The 24,903-nt window shown below is 43.1% G+C and overlaps 1 protein-coding gene across 2 annotated transcripts in view; it reads left to right on the top strand.

The window, feature by feature from the left end:
• Window positions 1-24,903, top strand: part of TBX15 (T-box transcription factor 15) — a 103,875-nt gene that overhangs the window by 64,638 nt on the left and 14,334 nt on the right. For both annotated transcript variants that reach the window (XM_010968037.3, XM_010968049.3), the window contains exons 3-6: window positions 250-351; window positions 2,082-2,253; window positions 3,451-3,618; window positions 14,047-14,111. In XM_010968037.3, the coding sequence (XP_010966339.1) occupies window positions 250-351; window positions 2,082-2,253; window positions 3,451-3,618; window positions 14,047-14,111 (507 nt within the window). The remainder of the gene's footprint in view (window positions 1-249; window positions 352-2,081; window positions 2,254-3,450; window positions 3,619-14,046; window positions 14,112-24,903) is intronic.

Here is a 24,903-nt window from a genome sequence, read left to right as displayed (position 1 = left end):
TCTTTGAGGGTATAAATAATCAAAAGGTCCAATTTAAGTTAAGAAGAGGTGCTATTTTAGCAATATAAACTCTCAACATAGTTGACAGGGATAATTTCCAAAGTGAAAAAAACCTAGTCAACTTTGAGAATTAGAGGACATTGGACTTTGCTGCACTTAGCGTCAGTAATAAGAAGAGACTCTTCAAGCTTTTGCTGCTTCTCTCCCTCTGATTGCTGAGCTTCCTACCTTGTTCCTTATTTTTCGTAGGAGGATGTTTCCTGCCATGAGAGTGAAAATCACTGGCCTGGATCCACACCAGCAGTACTACATAGCAATGGACATCGTACCTGTGGACAATAAAAGATACAGGTAATGGTGACTCTGGGAAGTGGAATTGTGGGCATCACCAGCATCCTAGGAAGGTTCTGTAAACTCAGTAGATGAACCATTTGAATAGCACACTGTGCAATGTACTGTACAGGGAACAAGGATGAGGGATATGCCAATGGCCTGTGGCAGAACAACAGTCAGAAAGCAGTCACTAGAGGTAGGAAGCCAGGACTCAGTAATGATTTGGTCTGGAATCCTCCTCATATCTCTTGAAAGAGTAGGACTGTATAGTGTCTGCCAGGGTAGCAAAAATCAAATAGATCTTAAGTCTAAAACTAATTCAGTTAACACTGAAAGTGATTAACATATTGCATGATTTGATTTGTGAAATACTAAGTGAGTTGAGATGATTTATTTTGGAAAGTGGAAGGAGAAGTGGATTAGTACAGTATATTCAATCATACATCTGATGGGTTGCCCTGTGGATGGTGGAGGGGAAGAAGAGGAGAACTGGGTAAGACCTCAAGAAGAACGTCAAGTTATGGAGAATTATTCGTCATTAATATGGGTTGTGAACAAGTTTGCTTAAACAACTTTCCCTCAAAGCCATTAGACGCCAACATAATCTCCATGTCTCTTGGATGGCTTACCCAGAGTTCTTTGTCTGAAACAAGTTGTGGCTTCATTGGTCTCTTGAGCTTTCAATCAAATCAGTGATTCAGGGCTCATTTTTGAACTATTTCAGAACTTGGCCCTAAACCCATGAATTTGGAGGCGGGGTATGAACGGAGGAGACCAAGACTAGTATGTTGTGGGGAGAGCTGGCTAAGAGAGAAGTGGTCCTGATGCAAGATGTAGGAGGAGAGATGCTTCAAATCTGCTTTAGAAGATCTTAGGAGTTGTGGTTTGGACTGTGTGCCTCTGTTTGCCAGGGGCCGGGACCCATGTGGTCCACTAGAACAGAGTATGAGTAACAAGGAAGTGTCAGATCCATAGAGAATACTCTTCAGAACCACAGGGCAATCAGCAGAGTCTGGAAAATTGACCTCCTTTGCTACCAACAGCATCTCATTTCCAGTGGCTTTGTGGGAAAATGATGTGAAAGATGATGATGTTGATGATGATGTTCAAAACTAGGTTCATCAAAGAAAACTCTAACTGGGAAGACTTGATGATGTTTCTGGGAATGGTTACACTAAGGCAGAGGCCTCCGTTTTCATAGAAATGCTGCAGAATTCAGCTTGTTAGCCAGGAAACGGTTAACAAGTAAGAGGCTTAGAGGGTTTCTGCACATGGCTGTGCTTTATAGGACAATATGGAAGATGTTTTTAATAAGGGACTAAATCCTGAACAAGTGGCCAACAGATTATATGGTTTGCATTTGAAAGGTGAAAGGTTGCAGTAAAATACCTTTTCCATAGCTAAACACGTGGTTTCAGGATGCCTGTATGCACACAGGGGTGCAAGGCAAGGAGAGGAAGAAGAAAGAAAAAGGACTGTGAGAATGTTTTCCTTGTGAGAGCTGCAGCTTTGATCATTAACCACAACACTTCTCTGCCCTCCCCCACCCATCGTGTTCTCCATTCCCATCTCTATTTCATTTTCCCTGCTTATCCACCCTTCTCTTTTTATCCTTTGTATTCTCTGTTTAATCCGAACTACTCCATTCTTGTCATCTCTTTGTGTCTCCTCCTTTCTGTCCCTACTTGTTTCCTGGGCCTCTATTTGCTCCCTGCATCTATGTCTGAATTCTCCTCTCTCTGTCTCAGATACGTGTATCATAGCTCCAAGTGGATGGTGGCTGGCAACGCTGATTCCCCTGTGCCCCCAAGAGTTTATATACACCCTGACTCTCTAGCTTCTGGAGATACTTGGATGAGACAGGTGGTCAGTTTCGACAAACTCAAGCTGACCAACAATGAATTGGATGATCAAGGACATGTGAGTCAAATAAACCTATCTTCCTCTTCCTCCCTCTTCCCCTTTTTGCTCTAGAGCTGACTAGCCCCAGGCTTTTTCAAACAGGTAAAATAAGGATCTCTGTGCCACTTTGCATCATTTTAAGTAAGTGAGCATAAAAGGTTTTCTTTCGTCCTGTGAAATTACATGTATTGTAAATCTCACATTTAGCAGACGTCTGCTATGCATCAGGTTGTGTTTATCAGAGTTCTTGTGCTCCAGGGACTCACAGTCAAGTCAGGAGAATCCAGAGACAGAAACATAGGACACATTTGAAAATGGTGAAAGAAATCACGTTTAGTAGAATAACTCACAGGGCAATAAACTCAGGGAGACTGTTGTAGGGACAGCGCTGGCTGTCAAGAAATGTATGAATTTACAATGGTAAACAATCTGAAAAAAAAAATCTGTGTGTATATGTGTAACTGAATCGCTTTGCTGTACACCTGAAACTAACATTGCAAATCGACTACACTCCAATAAAAAATAAAAAGCAGTCAAATAAAAAAAAAAGAAATTGATGGATTTATAAGAGAAGAATAGGGTCTTAAGGCTTGCGGATAATTGTAGCACCTGATGTGACTAATTTGTATTTGGCAGTGAAATGTGTACTGAATTCTCACTGAATGCCAGGATCTGTCCTGGATACTCAGGGAAGATTGAAGAAGCTAAAACTATGGCTCCCATCTTTAAGGAAATGACTATTTTCTGAGGACGGGAGAATGCACATATACCATTCACTCTCACATGACATAAGAGAATGCCCATAAATTCAAGAATAAAGTGCAAATAATAGCTTGTAGAATTTAAAGACACAGGAGTCCATTTAAAGACAGAAAATTTGAAGCAGGAGGTTCTGAGACATCTTGGTTCGAGTGTCGTCTACTGGTACCAGAAACAATTCATTCAGTATTTATCCAATTAAAGCAAACATATCACATCCACTACCTGCGCTTGGGCCGCTCTGCCATGTGGTCCCATGTGATGTGATGCTCTCCAGTCACTTAGTCCTTCCAGCCACGGGCACGCTCACTGATTTCCAGTTTCCTACACATCCAACCCCCAATCTGTGCTCCTCCTATAATGCTTTTATCCCATAATTTTATTGGTATGGGAGCTTGAAAAGATATAGGGGCCATAGAGGCAACCCTGGAATAATGTTTCCCCTTCTCCTTTCAGATCATTCTCCACTCTATGCACAAATACCAGCCTCGAGTTCACGTGATTCGCAAGGATTTCAGCAGCGACCTTTCGCCCACCAAACCTGTCCCGGTTGGGGATGGAGTGAAAACATTCAACTTTCCTGAGACCGTGTTCACCACAGTCACGGCCTATCAGAACCAGCAGGTGAGAGGCTGCCTCTGAGAGTCTCCTGCAGCAGCTGCTTCTGAGGGAGCTTATTCATGCTTTTGTAAGCAGTGCTGAGTCCTCCTACGTGGCACTGACATGCTGGAACGAGAGACACCGGGCCGGCAGCGCACACGCAGCATGGGTGATGACAAGGCGGTAATGCCTAATAGCAGCTGTCATAGGCTCAATTTAGATCACAGACAAGATCTCTGACCAAGAGGACCAAACGTCCTAAGTCATATTCATGTCTCTCTATACTTGTACCCGTGTTCGTGATCTCTGCTGCATCCTGGCAAATGTTCCTCATCACTTGAAATTCCTGAGGTTTGATTCATTCCTTCCCTCTTATCTTCTCCGTGTATCCCCCCCATCAGACTACATCAAAGCCATCAAGCCTCTAAAATTCTACATCAGACCCACTGCTTCCATTTACACTTTCAGACTAAATTTGCCTGCAGAGGTTCACCAGCCACACCCTAAGATGCATGTGTTTTGATGTCAGTAATATATTCACTGGCTCTATAAACACTTATTGAGAACTTACAATATTCTAAGCTTAGTAGAGAAACTGAGCAGATTGAGACTGATTTCTCCCTAAGCAAAGAAGAGTTTTAGTTGAGTGAGAGACACAGAAATACATAATGATAATACAATGGAATAACTTTATGACGGAGATGTGGACAGGGTGTTTCCTTTGCTTTGGGGAGTGAGAGAAGTTTTCCTGGAGGAAGTGATGCTTTTTCTGACATTGGACACACAAAGGAATTAGCCAGACAAATGGAGGAGGTACGTGGGGAGGGGAGGAGAAGAGAGAGGCCAGTCTGGAATTACTATGGGTATTTTAAACAATGTTCCTCTTTTGTGAGAAGAGTGACTAGATGGATTTACAAGTCATCTCACTTTATGCAGCTCTCTAAAAGTGGCATGTGAGTCTCACTTTTATAAGTTAGATTGTATTTCCTTTTTCAGTAAATTGTCTAATTAATAGGATCCTGCAGTGAATCCCTTTCAGAAACAGCGTTTTTGCTTGTTTATTTTGCTTGAAAGTCTACATAATTTTATTTTGGGCCTGCTTGGAGCAAAAAGGAACTTATAGTACTCAATGCCTTTTGTATTAGGTACTATGCTTAGTGCTCTGACAAAGAAAACAATAGAGGAAAAATATTCATTTATTAAATATTTATCGGGTGCTTTCAGTGTGCCAGGCAGGTGAGGGTGAGTTATATAATCTTTAGTTCATATAGAAAGAGTCAATCTTTCATAGCACCATCTGGATAAAATTCCTTGGATGCTTTCTACCTTCAGAGAAATTTGATCTACAACAACCCTTAATTTGATCAACGTTAAGTACTGTATCATTGTGGGGCTTTCTCAGCAGCTGTAAAAGTGTTCCCAACTTCAGATTTTTCTTTTAGATGCCACATTTGATCTAAAGTAGAAGACCTTTAGTTTGCTATGAGCACTATTTAAAAATTACTAAGTGCTCTCAAGCTCCTCAGAGAGTAAAATTGCAGAGGTCATGGAGGGTCCTTACATAAAACTTTAATGATTGAGATTTTTCAAGCTCTGATACAAGATGGAACAGTAGTATAGACATGGCCTTTGGAGTAACTGGAATCTTGGGATTAACTGTTTTACAGAAGAAGGAGGGTGTGAGTCTAAGTTCTTTGAATAATTGCTTGGACATTTTCCAAGACTACCCCAGCCACCATTTTAATCGTAACTTTCTCATGAAGGCAGAGAGATGTGGCTGTAAATACCACATTAGAAACGGGAACACTGATGTGTGGCCATTCTACTGCCTCGCTGAGATCATCAGTTCTAGAAGCCAAGAGGGTCAATTTTGTAGCCCAAGCTGGAACGTGAAGGCTGCAACTCACTGTGGCAATGAAAGAAGACCAAACATGGGTACCAGAAATCCCTTTCACTTCCTCTGCTTTACCCCATAGACAGTGTTCCTGCATCTGAGGAGATTCTTCTCATATAAATATTCTGTCTGCATCTGGACCTGAGTGGGGGCAGTGGTGGTTCAGTGGGGTGGGGCACCATGACTAAGGTCGTGGGATTTGGTAGTAAACATATCTGGTTTGATTTCCAACCTTTTTACTGATGAATTGGGTGACCTTGAGCAAGTTTCCTTTTTTTTATTATAACTTTTTTTTATTGAATTATAGTCAGTTTACAATGTTGTTTCAATTTCCAGTGTAGAGCACAATTTTTCAGTTATACATGAACATACATATATTCATTGTCACTTTCTTTCTCGCTTTGAGCTACCACAAGATCTTGTATATATTTCCCTGTGCTTTACAGTGTACTTGAGCAAGTTTCTTAACTCCTTTCAGCTTGTGTTTCCTGATCTGAAAACATCCTGGCCTCACAGGACTGGACTAGATAAGGGAAACTTGCATTAAGTCACTGACACAAACCTGGCATCCAGTTAGGTAGTCAGCCTACATTCCTAAATGGCTGTGTAGGCACAGGCCTGAAGGACAGTGGGGAGTGGAGGCACTTTTAAAGAATAAGTTGCTTATTAAGGAGCATGTGAGTTGCTGGGAATTGGAAGAGTTACTTTGGGTCACAAAGGTATTATATTCAACAGGTAACTACTTTCATCTCTCTGTTCTCATGTCATGTTGGTGAATTCATGATGTGCTGACATTCAAAATAGATGAGTCATACTCAACTCTGCCCATTTTAAAATCAAGATAACAGCTTTTGCCTGTTTAACAAGCCTCCAGTCCCTGGATAAATCAATAAGCATGATTGTTTAACATTCCCTTTGGCTGTGTAGATATGATTTAATAGAACCCAGTGCCTTCTAATAAAGCAAACTAACCCCAGGTCTTTCCCCCAGGAATCTGGAGGCCTGTGTTCTGTAAGTCCGAGCTGTTACCTAACAGTGATTCTCAGGCTTGTCATGAAGATGCCAAGTAGTATCGGCTGTTCTCTTTTGCGAGCTGTATTCAGCGATTACTGTCTTTTTCCTTCCCTTAAACTTCTAGATTAAGAACAAATAATATTTTATGGCAAAGTTGTTTACTTCATACATTTTTTTTTAAGGGAAGGGTTAGGAGGACTAGGAGAAAGGAAAGAGGAAAGAGTCAGTGAGAAATCCTCATCATTTCCAGGAACTTGTTTGGAGGAACACAATGCAGGCAAGACAATAGATGGAGTGAAATTGAAATGAACTGTTACCCGGCCTTCCAAAAGAAAGGCAGTGTCCTGGTCCACAGACAGCAACGGCTGGACATTTGGGTTTTAGTCCTAAATTCTCCACCAGCTAGCTATGTCACTTTGAGCAAATTATTTTGTCTCTCTGGACCTCAATTTCTTCTTCAAGAAAATTTGCTGTTGGCATCTGCTTCCTAAGGTCTCTGCTAGCTTTAAATTTATAATTTCTCCATCCCTTTTCTCTGCATGCTTTTACATGAGAGTAGTAAGGAGCAGTTTATTGTTATCAAATAGGCAATTGACTCATGATTTTCAAGTGTTGAAAAATTATTAGAGTATTCATGTCTGTAAACTTTGTTTAACCCCCACAATATTTTAGACCAACATAGTTTTAGCAAGTCCACACATGAGAGGTGGGAACATGGTGTTTTGTTGCTGGTAAACAAAATATTCCAAACTCTACTATTCATTTGTGACTCTTTCCAGTCCTCTCCATGGTTAAAGCCTCTGTTTGCTGTTGGTTTCCATCTTGTCACCCAGGCTGGACACCTGCCTCTCCCCACATCCAATCTGCCACCGGGTTGTTGCTTCTACTGATGGAATATTTTCTTCTTTCTAACCTCATGGCTCCCGCCCTTGTTCTGGACCTGCCCGCCTTCCGCCTTGGGCTGTTACGAGAGCTTCCAGCTGAGTCACCTGGACCACAGGTTAATGTCCCATGGCCCATCACGTATATTCATTGCCAGATGGACCTAACTAAAGAACAGCTCTGACGGCCTTATTTCTCTGTGAAAACATTGTCTTGACTCCTCAGTGCCTAGGGAGTAAAGTCCAGGATCCCAAGTGTTTCAATTAAGGGCCTCATGGCTAATTATCAACACCATTTAAATTAGGCTCTTTTTCCATTAACCTCAAGAGCTCAGCAATCTCGTTAGTCTTCCTGTTGTCTGTACTTGGTAGTTGTCTTGCCTTTGCTTGTGGTGTTGTTTACCAGGAATGCCCTTTCCCTGCATTTTCCTGTCTAGATTCCTTCTATTCTTCAAGTTGCGTGCAAATGCTATCCCTTACAACTTACCTTATATTTTTTTCAGCTGCAAATGAACTTTCCCCCACTCTCTCTCTCTCTCTCTCTCGTGACCCTTGTCACATTCGCACCTGTGTGTGTGTGTGTTTCTAATCTTCCTCTCAACATTCTGAGCTTTTTGAGCACAAAAGCTGTACAAAAACCAATGTGATATGGTGGAAAACACCAGGTCAGGAGTTAAGAGACTTGACTCTAGACCCAACATTGTGCTGACAGACTGTACTGCCTTTGACAAATCACTCCACCTCAGTTTTCTCGTTTGCAAACTGATGGTTTGTCTGAATCAGTGCTTCTCAGTCGCCAGTCTATGGAGAAGTTTTTTATGGTCCACTGAAAGATGAGAAAAATAAAGACAGCGTAGGAACTTTTATACATGTGAACATTCATTTTAAGAGACTGTGTATTATTTTGTTTTGTCCCCTTGACTTTTTTTTTTGTTACTAAAATGTCATTTATTTTACGAAATAATGATGGCAGGAAATAGTAGACAGCTATTAATTCTCTTTATTTGGTAGAATAAAACATTGGAAGATCAGTGTCGATCCCTCAAATGTCGGAAGGGGAGGGGGTTAGAATTGCCCGATGACATTTTGAAGCCCAGAAGCCACTAATTAGGAGGAAGAACACCTCCATCTCCATCATTCTAAGATACCTGTGTCTATGCCATCGTGTCTGGTACTGACTATATACTTGGAAAATGACTGAAAGAATAATTAGCCAGCGTACCTCTACTACCAGTTTCCTTATGTATTTGTGGTTCTGCTTCTTTGGCTATAAGCAATAGTGAAGTGTGAAGAAAGAGGTTTCTATTTTCATGCAATAGTTTGTGCTTTGCTTTCCCCCTTTCCCAGTCCTCCTTCTCACCCTTGCTGACCCAGAGGCCCCCAGGGCTGCTAGCATACTGAAGTTATTCTTACTATTATTTGCTCTCGGGGTGCCAACTTGGCAGGCCTGTGGCAGAGAGGAAAGTACGCCATGCTCGGACTCTCTTCACGGAGAAGAAGGTGGTAGAAGCGGGAATAAAGGTGATCCTACTACACTTTCTGCTTTTTCTTGGAAGAAGCTGACGCCAACATGTCCTCATGGAATTAGCAGGAAATTTCCATTGCAGAGTCCTTGTCCTTTCTAAGGGAAAAAGACTGTTGAACCTTGATTTTTTTTTTTTCCACAAAAAGGAAACTAGATTTTCAAAATGACACGGCCCCGCTCTCCTTAGGTAACACAGTCTTATTTCTTGATGAGAATTGGCTGCATGAACTAGATAGGAAGTCTGAAACCACAGGCAGGTTTGTGTAAGTAAATCCAATAGGATTTCTGAGCCACTCATTGTATCTTGAACTATTCAGCCAGTTTTGTTCCAATCAAATCAGTGCTGAATTTTTTTTTTCATGTGGGCTTAAATTTTTTTTTTTATCCTGATGGAATACTTTTAAAGCAATATGGTAAAAAAAAAAAAAGGATAATGAATAGAATGCTAATAAGGGAAATCTCATGGGGCCTAGGTCCTATGAAATTGTACTCTGGATATTCAAGTTTCATTTTCTTTGTAGGTTGTGCTGTTGATGTCTGCACTGTGCATTGTAAGGTAGACCTCATTTATTAAGTGCCTCCATGTTACTCAGCCAAATAGTGAGGGGAAATGATTAAAATTAATCGTGGCAAGCCAGTAACCACCCCCTTACGTGCCACAGTCTTCAATAACTCAGATGACACAAATCAGGATAAGGGTATGGAAATAAAATCAGTGAAGAAAAATGCCTCCACAGCCTCTGCATTTTCCATGTCGCCTCTACATTGGACCAGGTTTGAACATGGCTGCTGTAAAATAGCTTTAGCTGCACAGGAAGTTACTAATAGACCTTGTTCTGACTGGAAGGACGTTTCAGACTTTTGTCTGTAATGCCTACAGTGAAAGCAAATAGGACTGATGGAATTGTTTGGTCTGTATTCTCTAAGGCTTGTTATGGTGCTGGGACTGGTGATTCCTGGTTCCCACATCCTCATTCATTCGTTCATGCATTCATTGAACGAATATTCACAGAGCATAAATAGTGTGTCATACTAGGTTCTGCTTAATAAAATGGTATGTAAAATAGACAAGGTTCCTACTTGCAGTCTAGGGGGGAGAGATGGATAGTAAATATGTAAACAGCAAAATAAATGTATAATTACCAACTGGGTTAAGATTAAAGTTGGAATTAAAGAAGGTGTAGTTACAGAGAGTGGCAGAAATGTCCTATTTTGGAGGGATGACCAAGGAAGACCTCTCTCAGGAGATAACATTTAGACCAAGACTTAGAATGAGGAGTGAGCTCTCTGAAGAGCAGAGAAAGATCATTTTGGTCTGGGAGGGAGAGTGAGGGGACACAGCAGGAAAAGAGCTTGGCACATGGCAGCACTAAGAGCAGTTCAGTTGGCCTGGAGCCTGTGGACCAGAGTCAGAGGAGTGCGGGTGGGAAGGGAGAGGTCGGCTGGAGTCAGAGCATGGTGGCCCTACGAGGCCAGGCAAGGAGTTTGGATCGCATGCTGAGCATAGTGGTAGGCACGGAAGAGAATGACATGATCTCCATGTTCACAGAGATCACTTTGGTTGCTGGGTGGAGAAGAGATTGGACAGGGACAAGAGTGGAAGATGGGAGATCAGTTGGAAGGTTTAGAGTGGTTTAGTCAAAAGATGACAGTGACCTTGTCTAACATGGGGAGGTGGAGATCAACAACCATATGGGGGTCTCGATAAAAACAATTGTAGGGTAGGGTTGAAAACTGACTATTCAAATAAGCCCCGCCTGCTACTCCAGATGGCCTCCAGATGTCTGGTGCATGAGCAGGGGCAGAGGCAGAGGGGTTCCTGCATCCTCACTGGTTGCTGTGGGTCCCTGTGCTGTCCTTTGGCCCCGCTGTCCTCTGCTGTGTGTTGTGGGGGGGGGGTCAGGTCTGGTCTGCTCCTTGGGTCCCTTGTGTCGATATGTGCTACTGACAGAAGACTGCTGAACTTGGGCTTTTCTGTCCTTGCCTCGGTTGGGCCTCCTGGGCCTCCCGGGCTGACGCAGCCTCACCTCAGGTCTCATCCAGGTCCTCTGGTTGGTTCCTGCCTAGGCTGCGGCACCTCTGTTGGGGGTCACCCAGCCTTCTCTGTCATGGCACGTGAGGACCTCTGAGTCCCTGACCCACCACGGAAGGGCCATGGAAGGCTTGGGGATCCTAACTCAGTCCTCTTCCTGCGGCATTTATACCGATGCAGCTAGCCCCGTGTGTGCATGGAGGTCACCCTGCCGGTGTTCCTCTGAGCCTCCCCACCCCCACCCCGGGATTTTGGTTTGAGTCGGGGTGCTAAGGTGCATGGAAGTCTAACTGCTTGCTTCTCTTTTGTCTGTCTCCTCTTTTCTCATGCTCCACTGGAGTGGAAGGGGAGGATTTTCACTTCTTTTTTCTACCTGATGAGAATTCACCTTATGCCACATCCTTAGGATAGCAGGCGGTCCTTGGCATCCCTTTCTGTACTGTAGAGGATGAGATCTGGGTCTACCAGGTGGCACTTGATCAGGAGCCAAGGGACTACTAGAGACTAAGGATTACTGAGGTTGTGAACACACTGATTTATTCCTCCAAAATACTGTCCTCGTTACCTTGGTATTTGGAGAAAGAGCTGAAGCTATCAGCACAGTCAGTAACTGGGATCCTACCTGCAGTTGTATGGCTAAAGGTGCTCTCCTCTACCTGGATGCCTGCGGGGTAGTCAAGACTGTCCCTGACGGGGCCCCAGGCTAGCCTCTCAGCTTTTCCTGTCACTGCTTCTCTTCCTGTGTACCCTGTGCTCTGGTCAACTTGGACTCCTCAGTGTATCTTGAAAAGGCTTCATTCTTTCCCGCTTCCATTCTACGACTCAACATGGGACCTTTCTTGTGAAACGCGTCCCTTGTTCCTTTCTCCCCATTTTGCATTTTTCATTAAACTCCTGAGCATCCTTCAGGGCTCGGCTCATGTGCTCCCTCTAAGGTGATACCTCGGAGCCCGTCAGCTCAGAACCATCACTGCCTCCTCTAAGCTCTCGGGGAACTTTGCCTTTATTTCAAACCTTATCGCTTTCTGCTTTACATCGCAGTGATTAACGTATATGTCTGCTTTTTTCTCCTAGGTTGTATGCTTCTTGGGTAGGGGGAGTGGGGACAGACGATTCACAGCTCTACACTGACTGTACACCACTCTGTCACCTGCTACCTGTCACACTGCTTTGCACACGGTTGGCACTTGATCATGAATAAATCATGAGGAGCACAATCAGGCTCTCCATAAAGCTCCCTAAACCCCACGTTAAATGCTTTGAAACAAGTAGGGAGGTGTTGTGTTTCCTAATATTTGTGGCATTTGTCTATTAAATCCCCATGCAGACCCCTGGGCCTGACACACAGGGAGCTGTGGGAAACAGCTTTTCAACCATTTCTCCCAGACCCGTGAAATAAAGTGTCATTATATTTACAGGGGTCTGTGCCCCCAAAACATGGCAGTACAACCGTCTATCAGAAACCCCTGTCATAAATGAGTTGGACAGGATAAGCCAACTTGAAAGAGAAAATAAAATATTATAACCCCAACTTGAAAAGAAAATACGGTGTGTGGTTTATTGCCGTGGATTATGGAGGAAGAAAACTGATTTTAAGTCAAAAACAGAAAAGCAGTGACAGTCTTTAAACCCAATACAGTATTCACAGGGCAGACACTAGACTTTGGAAAGCCAAAGCTTCAGGCTCCTGCTCTGGTCTATAAAACAGACGTAAAATGGCTTTTGCTTTGCTATTAGTGCTACATTATTAGTGTGGCACTCTAGAGGCAAGGAATGTTTAGGGAGGGGAAAAAAAATCCTTTGGTACTTTCAAGTCAGAGTCTGTTTGTCAGAGTTGCACATTGCATTTTAAAGACCTTTAGACTGTGGCTTTGGGAAGTTCCAGTCTGACAAGGGGAGACTGAAGAGGGCCTTGGAAGGATTTGCCACGTAGGAAGCAACTTTAGTCACCCCAGTGATTAAGTTCTGCCATGTCAGAAATGGGAAGATGGTCTTAAAAAATGAGACCCCTTTATTTTTTGAATGACCTTCCCTTGAGAGTGACTTCCCTTCTTTTCTGCGCTCCCTAGCCTCCACCCCTAAGTCTCAGCTGCTTGAGCATAGTGAGTCCTTAACATTTGGTTCAGACACAAGGTCTCAAAATACCTCCCATGACAAAGGCTGAAGGCGGAAACACCAGACCGCCGGTGGAATTTGTCGGTCCGGCTTGTTCTAGTCTGGAGGCATGAGGGTAGTATATACCATTGCCGAGTGTGAGGGGACTCACGATGCAACCAACAGGGACTCATGCACTGAGTGGAGGTTGACCCACGTGGCTCCCAAGGACCCACCCAACCTGGGTCACACAATTGTGTGCATCAGGTTTGCTCAGTCTTACAAAGCTGCTTCTTTGTTTCTTCTGATCTGCTTGTGAGACTTGAAGACTGGGTGAGATGCGCTTCGTCTTTCCCCATCCCGTCCCAAATTTGGAGATTTTTCTTTGAGTGCAGCCTTGACAGAGGTCAAGCTACTTTTTTGTGTCTTTTCCAAGACCACTTTGGGTCATCAAATGAATGATCTCTAGTGGCAAAAAGAGGCACAACTTAACTGAAATGGGAAATGTCGTCAACTATTTGGTTCTTTCAAGCTGAGGCAGGTTGTCGTCTGATTCCACCTGATTGGATTGATTAAATCCATTCATTCATTATTCACTCACTTGCTCACTTATTCATTTCCTCACTCATTCAACAAGCACTTGTCAGCTGCCTCCTGTGTGTCATGTACCAAGTACTTGACCACTGCCCAGTTTTCCATTTTGATACCTTCGTTTGTCTGGGCAAGTGACTTATCACCATTTGGGGACAATGCAGGTGAGCAGAAGAGAGTTTACAGAGTCACATACTGGGAAAACCCTGATTTTTAGGGAGAAGCGGCTCAGATGGGTCAGACATCTGTATGTCAGGCCCAAGTTCTAGGTCAACTTCAATCTAAATCTCAAACTAAAAGGAAACTAAATTAAAACAATAGAGGTTGTGATTCTTGTTAACTTTCTAGGAACAACAACAACAACAACAAAAAAAAAGTCAGTTAACATCAATACAATTCATACTTTTTTGTCTGTTTCCAGATCACCAGATTAAAAATTGACCGAAACCCTTTTGCTAAAGGATTCAGAGATTCTGGAAGAAACAGGTAAGAAAATTGGGAAGGAGACTCACTGACATTCCTTTTCCATGTGACATTATTCCCCCCACTTCCACTGGTGGCTTCTGGCTTCTGCTTTTTGGGGAACACTTGTGTGTTATGCCACTGTGCTGACTTGGGAGTCCCCCAAAGGCTGAATTATCCAAATTCTTTGTTAATGCAGTGCTAATCACCAGATCACATCCCTCGTGGTGTTTTTCTCCCTGCCTCATACTTGGTAATTTAGTCGCTTAAAGCAAATTTTACAGTGATTTATTATCATTAAACTTCTGGTCACCAGGGGGCAAAGGAGGTGGGAAGGGATAAACTGAGAGTTCGAAATTAGCACCTCTTGAGGAATGATGGAAATGTTAGCTATCTTGATTGTGGTGGTGGTTTCATTGGTGTGTACATCTATCAGAATTCATCAAATTGTAAAAAAAAAAAAAAAAAGATTGCAGCTTATTCCGGTGTGATTAGAGGTGGCTGCAGCACCTATAGTGATATCTCACTTATCTTTCATCATCAGAAAACAAGGAATTGTGGACAAATACTTTTTTCAGAAAATTATTACTTTTAAGAGCTAAAACTTTGTTTAAAAATTGAGCATTGTTTTTCCTCAAATATTTCTGAACTATATTAGATGGTCCCTGCTTTAGTAAAGAGAGTTATTCAACACCACCTTTCTTGACGACCCAACATCATCATTACGATTAGCTTGTTACTTAGTGGAGCTCTTAGGAGTGGCCGATGTTTGTAGGGCTATTTGCTCTTATCGCAAATGGGCTTAGAGATTGTGGTGTTTTTCTGGTTAATTCTCCTTCTCTCTAAATCCTTCCTATCTCATCCTTCCTATATAAAATTAAAATCTATTATTCACAGAGAGTTAGGAGAGCTTAAAATGGCTAGGGAAAGCAGATATAGCTAAGGTTTTTCAATGAGAAAGTTTCATTTTATAAAACCATACTGAGATAACAAATATGACCCGTCTCCTATAAGTACATAGACTTTGCATTAATTATTATTTACTTTAATGTTCAGACATTTTCCTAATTTAGGGGCTTTTTTTTTTTTTTTACTTCTGAATGACAGTTTGTCAGGGGTTATCTTTGCCATTTTCTCTGCCAGAGTTTTCAGATAAATTGTCTAGTATTACATTTAGGATCACTTCGTGAACTATGTAGCACATCATATTAGAACCTAGATTTTTGCTAAAAATCAGCTGTATGTAGTGATTTTTTCTTTATAAAACAATTTATGAAAGCACTGTCCATGAAATTTTTACCATATATTTAAAATACATTTAGATATTTTTATCATATATATAAAATACATTTACAATACAAAATTTAACATTTTATTTACCTCAGAACTTTTTAAGGCCACATCCATTGAGAAAAGTTCACTTAAACTGCTAACTGGAAGATGACAACGTTGAATGACGTGTTCTAGGTCAAGCAACTCATTAGCAGTAGAGCCACACTGGAACCCTAGAACGCAGGTGTGTGGACTCCTCGCCCGTTGCTCTCCTGTTAATGGTTCTTTGTTTAAAATAAAAGGCCTTTGTTTTCAAAATTTAGCCAACGAAGAATGATTATTTCTTCCTCCCAATCAGTTGCTATTCCCTGTCCAGGTCACAGGACATGCCTCTAGCTGTTTCCTGCTGCCTCCTTTCCAGGGCTCTGCCTCCGGGGCTTACTGAGGACCTTGTTAGAGAGAAGGAACTCAGAATAGAAGCTCGCCTTCCATAAAGAAGCCTCGAGGGTGTTTCAGATCTTTAGCTTGGAGTCCATGGGTGGATTTCAGGAGATTCCAGATACTGAAAGGAAAATGGTGTGTGGGTGTGGGTGAGCAGCTTTTTTTTTTTTTTTTTTCGAGGAGAGGTCTACAGCTTTTCAGAGGCATGACTTAGGACAGAAAATTGGAATAGGGAGGCTGTATTGACCACCTGGGAATTGAAGCCACACTTTAATCCTGAGACTAAAACCATGTGTCTTGAAGCTTTTGTCTCTGGTTAGAAAGTTGTGATGGCAGCTCAATTCAAGTCCTGAGGTTCTCCTGTCTCCTCACTGGGCTAGAAGGAACCTGGACACATCATTTGACCGTGGCCTGTGTCTGCCTTAGAGCTGGTGAATGTCTTACTGCTCAGGACAGTTACTTGTCTGTCCTGCCTGGAGGGCTGTTCTTCTTCATAAGGACTCCAGGAAAGCAGAACTGTGGGTCCTCATTTGCCCAATTCAGTACTTTAATTATTTATCTATTTGTTTATTTCTGACAGCATGGAAATTCTCCATTATATCCTAGTAAAACCTGCAGGCTATTTTAAGTAATACCGGTAATTATAGAAGTTATCTGTGATTGAATGCTTTACTTACATTCTTTCTAATCTTTTAAGCAACCTCGATTTTACAAATGAGGAAACAGGCTCAGAGAGCTTAAGTACACACTGTAAAGCTGGAGAAGGGATTAAAACCAAAGTTCACCTGACTTCAAAGTTTGTGCACTTTGTGCTTTACCAGGCTAACAGTTTAAACTTGGCTTCATTCATCTTCAGCAGAAATGGAAAAGAGAACTATTCCTCTTAAAAACCCTTCATCTACTTAAAGATACTGCTTCCAAAGTACCCAGAACTTTCTCTTCTCCAAATCAATCAACTTATATCCCCTACCTGTCTTTGTAGACTCTTCCTCATGACTTTGTCATGTACTTTCTATATCCCTGTAAAGGAGGGGTTCCCCTGTAGAGGACAGGAAGTCAGGCTGAACCTCCCTAGTCAGTGAAACTGTGACCTGATGAGACTGAAGTCACCTGGGTCACGACAGGGCAAGGATGAGTTGTGAAATGTAGAAGCCACGTTCATCCTCCAGCATTCTGGGAGGCGAGATTCAAATCAACTTGTTGGAGGCAAGTACAGAAGACCTTGTATTTATTTCCTCTTTAAAAAGCTCAACACTACCTGATAATCACAGCTGAATTCTCACTAGCTGCCTGCGGGATGAGAGCAAGAATTATTAATGCCATTTTGCAGATGGGAAAGATTGATGGATGGAACATAGAGGATTATTTATAAATCTTCGGGAACTGGTGGTCTGTGCCAACCCCAGAGTCCAGCTAGTGCCTCACCTTCCAACCAGCACCTCCTCTATTGCCCTTCTTATGCTGAGAGTTCTTATAAATCTATGATTTTCCCATTGCGTTTTAGACATCAAATGACTCCTACAGTCGAGTACGGTTTGATGAGTTGCATATAAATGTACCCAAACCATACAGATTACATTTCCTTTAAAAAAACACATGGGCTTAAAATTAGGGGGGAAAGTGCTTGGCCAATGTTTTTTGGTTTTGTAGCACACAAAACATCTGTGGAATACTTTGGAGTTTTGGAATTTGCCAAACCTCAAACCAAAACACGTTCACGTTTGTCAACCTCAATCCATCCCAGTGTGATCCGGAGGCTCAGGAAGGGAGTGTGAGAGGAAAGATGGGGAGGACACAGCCACCCAGTGTATGCTCCTTGAATGCCTTTCGGGAGACTCTCTGGGCCCATGAGCCTCTCACTGCGGTGCCATCAGAGGGTGGCTGGGCTGACAGCAGTGTCCTCTGAGTGTCCAGGAGAACTTGAGGGAGCTGGTGAGGATGCTTATTTCCCACTCTTCATTTGAATGAAAAGAGTTATCTGTGAGCAGTATTCCTGGCTTCCAGCCCCGTCCCTTTCTCCTTCCCCTCAGTGGGAACCAGAATGATGGATATGATTGCTGAGTCTGGGAAAGGAAGTCTTCGGGACCCGCTTGCCTGCAGAGACTGGACCACCTGGGCTCTTGCTCTTCCCCTTTGCCTGCAGTTCCCAGAACTCCCTTCCCAGAAGGAAGTCGTCTTATTTCAGGGGAGCTCTAGCTCACTGTTTCAGCCTTCACACCTACGCCGTAGTCTCCAGGCACCTTCATCAGTAGCAAAACTGGGGTTTTGGTTTCCATTGCATCAGGCTCCTAGGTCTGTCTCGGAATTTATTCTGAGCTCAAATGAGGACAAGGCGCGATATTCATTGGGCCTTCCAGAATCCCAGCAGGAGTCCTGGTGAGTTCACAGAGTTAGCCCATGGTTTCACCATCATCACGGTCCATTCTAATTCCTCCTGCTTCTTCAGGAAGAGTGTCATTCACAAGATTCAGTGTGAGCTTCAACCTTTACTTATGGAGCTGCTACTTTTCATTCCCATTCATTATGTCCCTGATTAGAAGTCTCCACCAAAGTGTGTGTGTGTGTGTGTGTGTGTGTCCACATTATGGAGAAGAGTAGACATCTGGTCCTTTTGGAGTGGAAACTCTGGCAGATTTTGCTTCCAGGCATTGTGTCTGCAATAGGAGGGAACTCGTTTATTTCTAATTGGTTTATTTCTTCCTTCTAGATTTCTTACAAATTATGTGGCCCAAATATGGCTTTGAGTGGAAGGGTCAATATATGTATTTAGCTTTAATCAGACCTAGCCCCAGGGCACAATATCCAGCATTGCCTCTGGGAGATTCCTCTTATCAGGAGGAGACAGTAATACCTTCTTATTCCCAGGGGAAAATAAATTCCCTCAGCTTGAGATTATTTTTCTGTCTTGTGGTCTGTGTTCCTGGGCGCTGTCTTCCCCCTGCTAGAATGAAGCTCCTTGAAGACTAGGACTGTACCTTTTTCAGGTTCCTATTCTTAGATTTTTTTTTTCTGGTAATGCCAGATATATAGAGTAAAATAATAATTGTTCATTTAGTTACAAAACATTAAACAAAGTTGATGAGTGGCAGAGAAATTAAAAACCAGGAACTCTGGAGTGAGAAAGCCTTACCCCAACCTAGGGTGAGTCAGGGAGAGTGATAGTGGGGAGCTAGTTTGGGACACCAACTAAGAAGGGAAGAAAGAATGAATCTATGAACAGTCTTCATTTGAAAGACTAGGGGCAATTTTGATTCAGATCTGAGATGGACTGCGGCTGTAAGACAGTGACTTATCTTAATAGTAGATTAGACACACACACCCTTTGGGTCATCTGAGCTGGCTCTGCATAGTGGGGCATGTCTGTGCTGCCTGAACCTGGGGAAAGGAGGACACCCTGCAGGTTCCAGAGTCTGTGAGCCTTAGGAAAGGAGTCCCAGAGGCTGAGCCCGAGCAGAGGGAGGTTTAGTTGGGAAAGGTCACTTAGTAGCAAACTGAGAGGTAAAATGGCATCTTTGGGGTGGCCACCCCAGTGGGCAGCTCTTCCAAAGAGAAGACAAAGGGCATGAAGTGCAAGAGAAGCAGGAGTCTTTGCACTGAGTCTCATGGTCGAGAAGCAGGCACTGGAGGTCTGTCTGTCCGCATGCCTGGAGAGCCCCCTGTGCTGGGCTAGAGGGAGCACCACCCCTGCAGGGATCTTGCGCTTTAAAGGGAAGAGGCAGAGGCACAGAAGGTAAGAGGACTCTGTGGGTCTCTCAGCCCACATCTCAAGTGAAAACCTTGTCCCTGTTAGGAGTGGCAGCCAAGATTTTACAGAAAGCCCAAGTATGCTTGGGAAATTTTGTATAATTCCCAGGGACCCCTTCCAAAGCAAACACATACATAAAGAGGAGAGGATTAAAATTATGATGTGTCTGTAAAGTGAAGGTTCTATGAACTTGTTTTAGAAGTGCCGTGGTGTGTGTGACTCCGGGTTCTCCTCTGTCAGCAACCTGCTTCCTGTCTTTGACCTTGGGCTTTACCTGTACTCCCAGCTTCCAGTGCATCTTAGCCAACTGCAAGGGGGACTGTCCCAGGTGACACGGTTCCCTCCAGATGTTCCTTGCTGGCATGGCACCCCAGGAGCCACTGCTGTTGGTCCCATGATAGGTTCCTGTTGGAATAACCCTTCTGTAGTCCAGGGTGTTGCTGCAGCTTTCGGGGAGGGTGTCATTGTCTCTATGGAGTTCGCTCTTGGAGGCTTGGCCCAGAACACTCTAAATTCCGCAAGACAGAGACTGTCACAAAGGGCCAGTGGCAGGCCGTGTATTATGGGGAGGTTGGTTTATATGGATAAGTAGTTTTAATAGGTTGCCCCTCACTGCAAAAAGCAAGAGGGCTGCAGGATGAGGTGTGGGAGGCACTCAAAGTCTGAGCTCATTTTCAGAGTGTTTTCCAGCAAGCACTGCTGTTTGCTGGGAATGTGGCTACTGGCAGTCCTTCTTGGTGCCTGGTGTCCCTTTACATGTTTCGGGGGATGGTGATCTAAAAATGGAGCCAATACATCCCATTCACTGTGTTATGGAAATGGATGTATTTACTTGCTGGAAGAGGATGCTTAGCGAAGCTAATACTTAACCCAAAGGAAGGAATCTCTACTGGTGGTGGGGAAAACATTTGAGAGTAAAGAATTGTTTTGCAGCTCTCCCTCTTAAGCAGCTCCTGTCCCAAGGCCATGTTCATAAAGTGCAGAATCACCTCCTTGGCACAGAAGGGAACCCCGTTAGGTTCCCACCCCTCCTAACAACACCCAGTGAAGACAAGTGTGCAGCCAGAACGAGGACTGTGAGATGAGGAGCTGAGGGTGCTGAAAGTTAAAGAAGCACAAAGGAGGGCGAAGGGAAAGAGATTAGCCCCAGGGCCAGCTCCTCTTTGCTTACATCTGGAAGAAACAACTTTTCTTTGGGAGTCAAGGGTCAGGGTGGATCGCAGTTAAAATCTGTTAGTAGAGTTCTCCAGTATAACCAATTATCTCAAATCTTGTCTACCCCCTTATCTAGCTATTAAGCTGAACATGCAAAATTACCTTAGTTGTAGGTCAAAATGGTAGGCTATCGCAATTTCGTATAGTTCAACCTCATATTTATTTCAAGGCATTTGAATCGTAAGTATACAAATAATAGCAATAATCACTTTGTATAGTATCTGTGATCCACATTTTCTGTTGTTACCTCTGAGTTGATTGATTTTGGTGCAGTGCTTCCCATTTTACTGATGGTAAAACCGAGTACTGCGAGATACTAGCTTTCAGAATTTGCAAATCCAGCCGATGACAGCATCCAGAGAATGCTGTCACTCTCCTCTGATGGGCATAGCTTGTCAGTTGGCAGACAACCTTGCCCTCGTCCACCTCCTGGTCCCTGTGGCTCCTGAAGGCACGCTTAGAGCCAGTGAGCTGACTACTCGCCTTCTTCCAACCAGCATGATTTCCCAAGTGTCTCCCTCACTTTCAATGTGTGTATTTTCATTCATTCTCCCTAGAGCCATTGGCTGTATTTCTCCAGCCAGTCTCCTCCTGCTCTTTCCCGGAAGTCTCACCAGCCCCTGTAGATTTTGCATACTCTTTCGTTGTCCCTGGCATGGGTGCCATTTAGCAGCTCTGTGGAAGTCATCAGCGCTGGACTCCTTTGCAGGCATTGCTGCATCTACAGTTCGGGGTAGCTGGCCCCGCGCTGGACTGGAGCAGCAGCATCCTGCCAGAATCCACCTATTCATCCACGCCAGAGCTGTTTTTCACGTCCCCTGGCTTACGGTCTTTCAGCCAGTATTTAACATTTTTTTCTCTGCCTTATTATTTGTTCTCCCTCCTCTGTCATGAATCTTTTCCACCATTGTCCTCTTGGCCATGTGGGTTTGCCAGAGAAAGTTGGCAGTTGTTTTATTATCTATGGCTCTTGCCCAGAGATGGTGTCATCTAACAGAGTGACGTCTGTTTAATGGCTAACATGTTGGAGTCTGAAATATCTGCAAGATAATGAGGCCTACAGAGGCTTGAGGGACACGTTTTTGGTTCTTGGAGGAGAGAATGAGAAATGGAATTAGGTAACGTACAGGTCCTTCCACATTCAATTCAGAGCCAGAGGGATGACAGAGCTTTGAAATTCCAGTGAAGTAAGAATGTTTTCTCTTGGATTACAGATCCCAACCTGAGCAGATAGGGGGGTGGATTTCTTTTACTTGAGCTAGACCAGTGGTCCTCACACTGTCATTGTATTTTCTCTCTCATTTTGAAATGTTTTGTGTTTAATCAATCTAAGTAACAATTAGGAGGGGGTAATATCATTTTCTCTGTTTTCAGACAGGGGGACCTAGGCATGAAATGGTGGGAGAACTTGGCAAGGTGGCACCAATGAGCAGCAAGGTTGCAGTTGGAACCCAGGCGGTCTGGCCCCAGAGCGAGTGTTCTTAACCACTCTGCTAGTCTGCCCCTCGGGTGATTTTGTATTACTAAGTTAAACTTAGACCACGCCAGTCAAATACAAAGAAACTTAGTATTTTAATCAGTCTGCTGCATGTTATCAAGGATTTTTATTGTCCTTCTTGAGGCAGTGAAAACTCCTTAGGGACCACCATTGCTACCTACTCAAACTCCAAGTGCGGACAGGGTTCCCAAGTTGGGAATCACTGGGTGAGGAACAATTTGAACTCAGCTCCAGTTATCTGTCCATTGGACACCTGTTCCTCTAAACCATTGTAAAGCACATCAATGACAGACAATTCATCATGTAGATGTAATTATTGTACTACCTAAAGCCAAATCTTGAATGATAGATTTTTTTTTTTCCAATTTGCAAGACCTTCTTTGGGAGGTCTTTAAGGCTATCCCTAGACAACAAATACCTGAGGAATCTGAAGGTAGTAGCCGATTCCAGATCCAGTGAAGGAGAAGGATGGGTAGAAGGTTTGACCTCACCTCAGTAGACCAAGGACAGTCTAAGAAAAAGGATTAGAAAGTTGGCCTATGGGGATTAGATTTGAAAGAACAGTACATCCAGGTTTTGTGTCCTTTTAAATGCTGGAACAGGAAGAGAAAGAAGAGGAGTTCAGAGGCACAGTATCACCCACAGGATACTCCATGGTATTCACCCTCTGCCCCTCATCTTGCACCCGGAGCTCTAGTCACCCTGAACTGTTTCCAGTTCTCAAAACACATCTTCTCTTCCATATTCCCAAGTCTTTGCATATGCTGTTAACTCTACTAAGAAAGCTCCTTCTGCCCCTTGTCTGTGTGGAAAGCTACTGAGTGCCCTGTAACATTACACTTAAATAACTGGCCTTTGATGGAATCCTCCGTGCGTCTTCCAGGTGTATTCATGTCTCGCTCAGTGCTCCTTGGCATTGTTTGCACATCTCCAGTGTAGCATTTATCACACAGTTCAGAAATTAGTCAGTTACATATTGTTCTCCTTTTGTTGAGCAGGACTCTCCTAAAGGGTAAAGATCCTGTATCTTTTTTGCCTTTACATCTCCTGAACCTAGCACGTAAATTGTTTTCCTGGTTGGGTAATTCCTTTATGATTTCAAGATTCTATCTCAGAAGCATTTCCCTTAGCCCTTGACTGTCTTCTATTGAGAGATGCCCAGTGGCCTCCCCAGTCGCTAGCATAGGTTCCCTTTGTTACCAGTATCACCAGCAAAGAGTATGGGGAAGGGTCAGGTGTCGGAACTACAAAGAAAACAAATGAAAGAAACATAAAAATCAATGCTCAAGACAAATAAAAGGCAGAAACTGTGCATTGGTGTGTTACCTAACGGATTCATGAATGTAGTTGTAATTGTTGTAATTATCAAATAGTTGCTGAACTTCAAAGGAATGGTCCCACCTTTTTTTTTTTTTTAAATAAGAAGGTTGGAAGAATATTTCTTTTCACTCTGGCTATTTTTCCAAATTGGTTGATCTCAAGGCAGCATCAGTTTGCAAAAAGAGCTCTTTGGCTTATTTCCTCTCCTTCCTTGCCTCCCTCCTCTTCAGCACATTCTGTTGGTTTGGCCAGTAAGCAGACTGAAAAGTCTAAAGAGAAGAGGCCTGGAAATCAGAGAGGTGATTACAGCCAAAGTACTGAACAAAGCGGGTTTGGAAAGGGTCTCTGTTGTCACAAAGTAAGCAAGAGGGGGACACTTGCCAATTTGATCATCTCTGATTGGAAACTTCAGAGATGACATCAGGTCTCTGGTGTTCAGCAGACCCAGAGAGGCCCACCATGTGGAACATGTTAATGACATGTGGTTACCTAAGACTGCTTTTTTTTTTTAATCTGTTAGACAATGAATTCACTTTTAAGAACCTTGAGATAAAGTTTTATAAAACTGGGATATAATGATGATGAATCAGTAAACAATGTATTGCTCAGTATAAACTTTGAATAGATATCCAAGTGGCTGAAGATGTTAATGGAAAGTTGGCCAGGATTCTTGTAAGAGAAGCTGAGGGTAGAAATGACGGGCCTCTGCTCAGGGACTCAGACTCTGTTGAAGGTCAGAAATTCCATGACCAGAATAGAAGAAACCAAAGGAAAACTGAAACCTTTCTGAGACCTGAATCAAGAAATGCACAAACAGCTATACATAGAAGCAATTCCCAAGTTCCCAATACTTGAGGATTCTCTCTGTCTTCAGAGTCTTGATTTGATGTCAAGTTGTTTTCCTAAGGTTTAGGCTTAGAGAAGTGAATGCTGGTTACATTTCAGGAAATAATGACTCCGTAATAAAACACAGGGTAAAAATTTATTCCTTTAGCTATTAATTTAGTCCATATCAATTGAAGTCTTGCCATGTTATAGGCATTGTGCTAAGTACTGGGATGTAGAAAAATTTGGGTCCATGGTAGACATGCTGGAGGTGGAGAGTGAATTAGCTAATACTTACCTTGCCACGTCCCTTCCCAAGTCCTGGAAAGTGGAACTAGCCCTTTTGAATAACAGTGACGCTTAATGGAGTTTGAGGATAAGTAAGATGTGGCATATAGTAAACAAATAGGGTGAATTTCTCTAAAAAGAGATACACTCTGAATATATAAATAGACTCATTAAAGTCTAGGTTGAATCTATGAAAAATGGATCAACAGCAG

Source organism: Camelus bactrianus, chromosome 9 (genome assembly GCF_048773025.1).
Source record: "Camelus bactrianus isolate YW-2024 breed Bactrian camel chromosome 9, ASM4877302v1, whole genome shotgun sequence".
Lineage (NCBI taxonomy): Eukaryota > Metazoa > Chordata > Mammalia > Artiodactyla > Camelidae > Camelus > Camelus bactrianus.
This window is presented reverse-complemented; position numbering and strand designations above follow the sequence as displayed.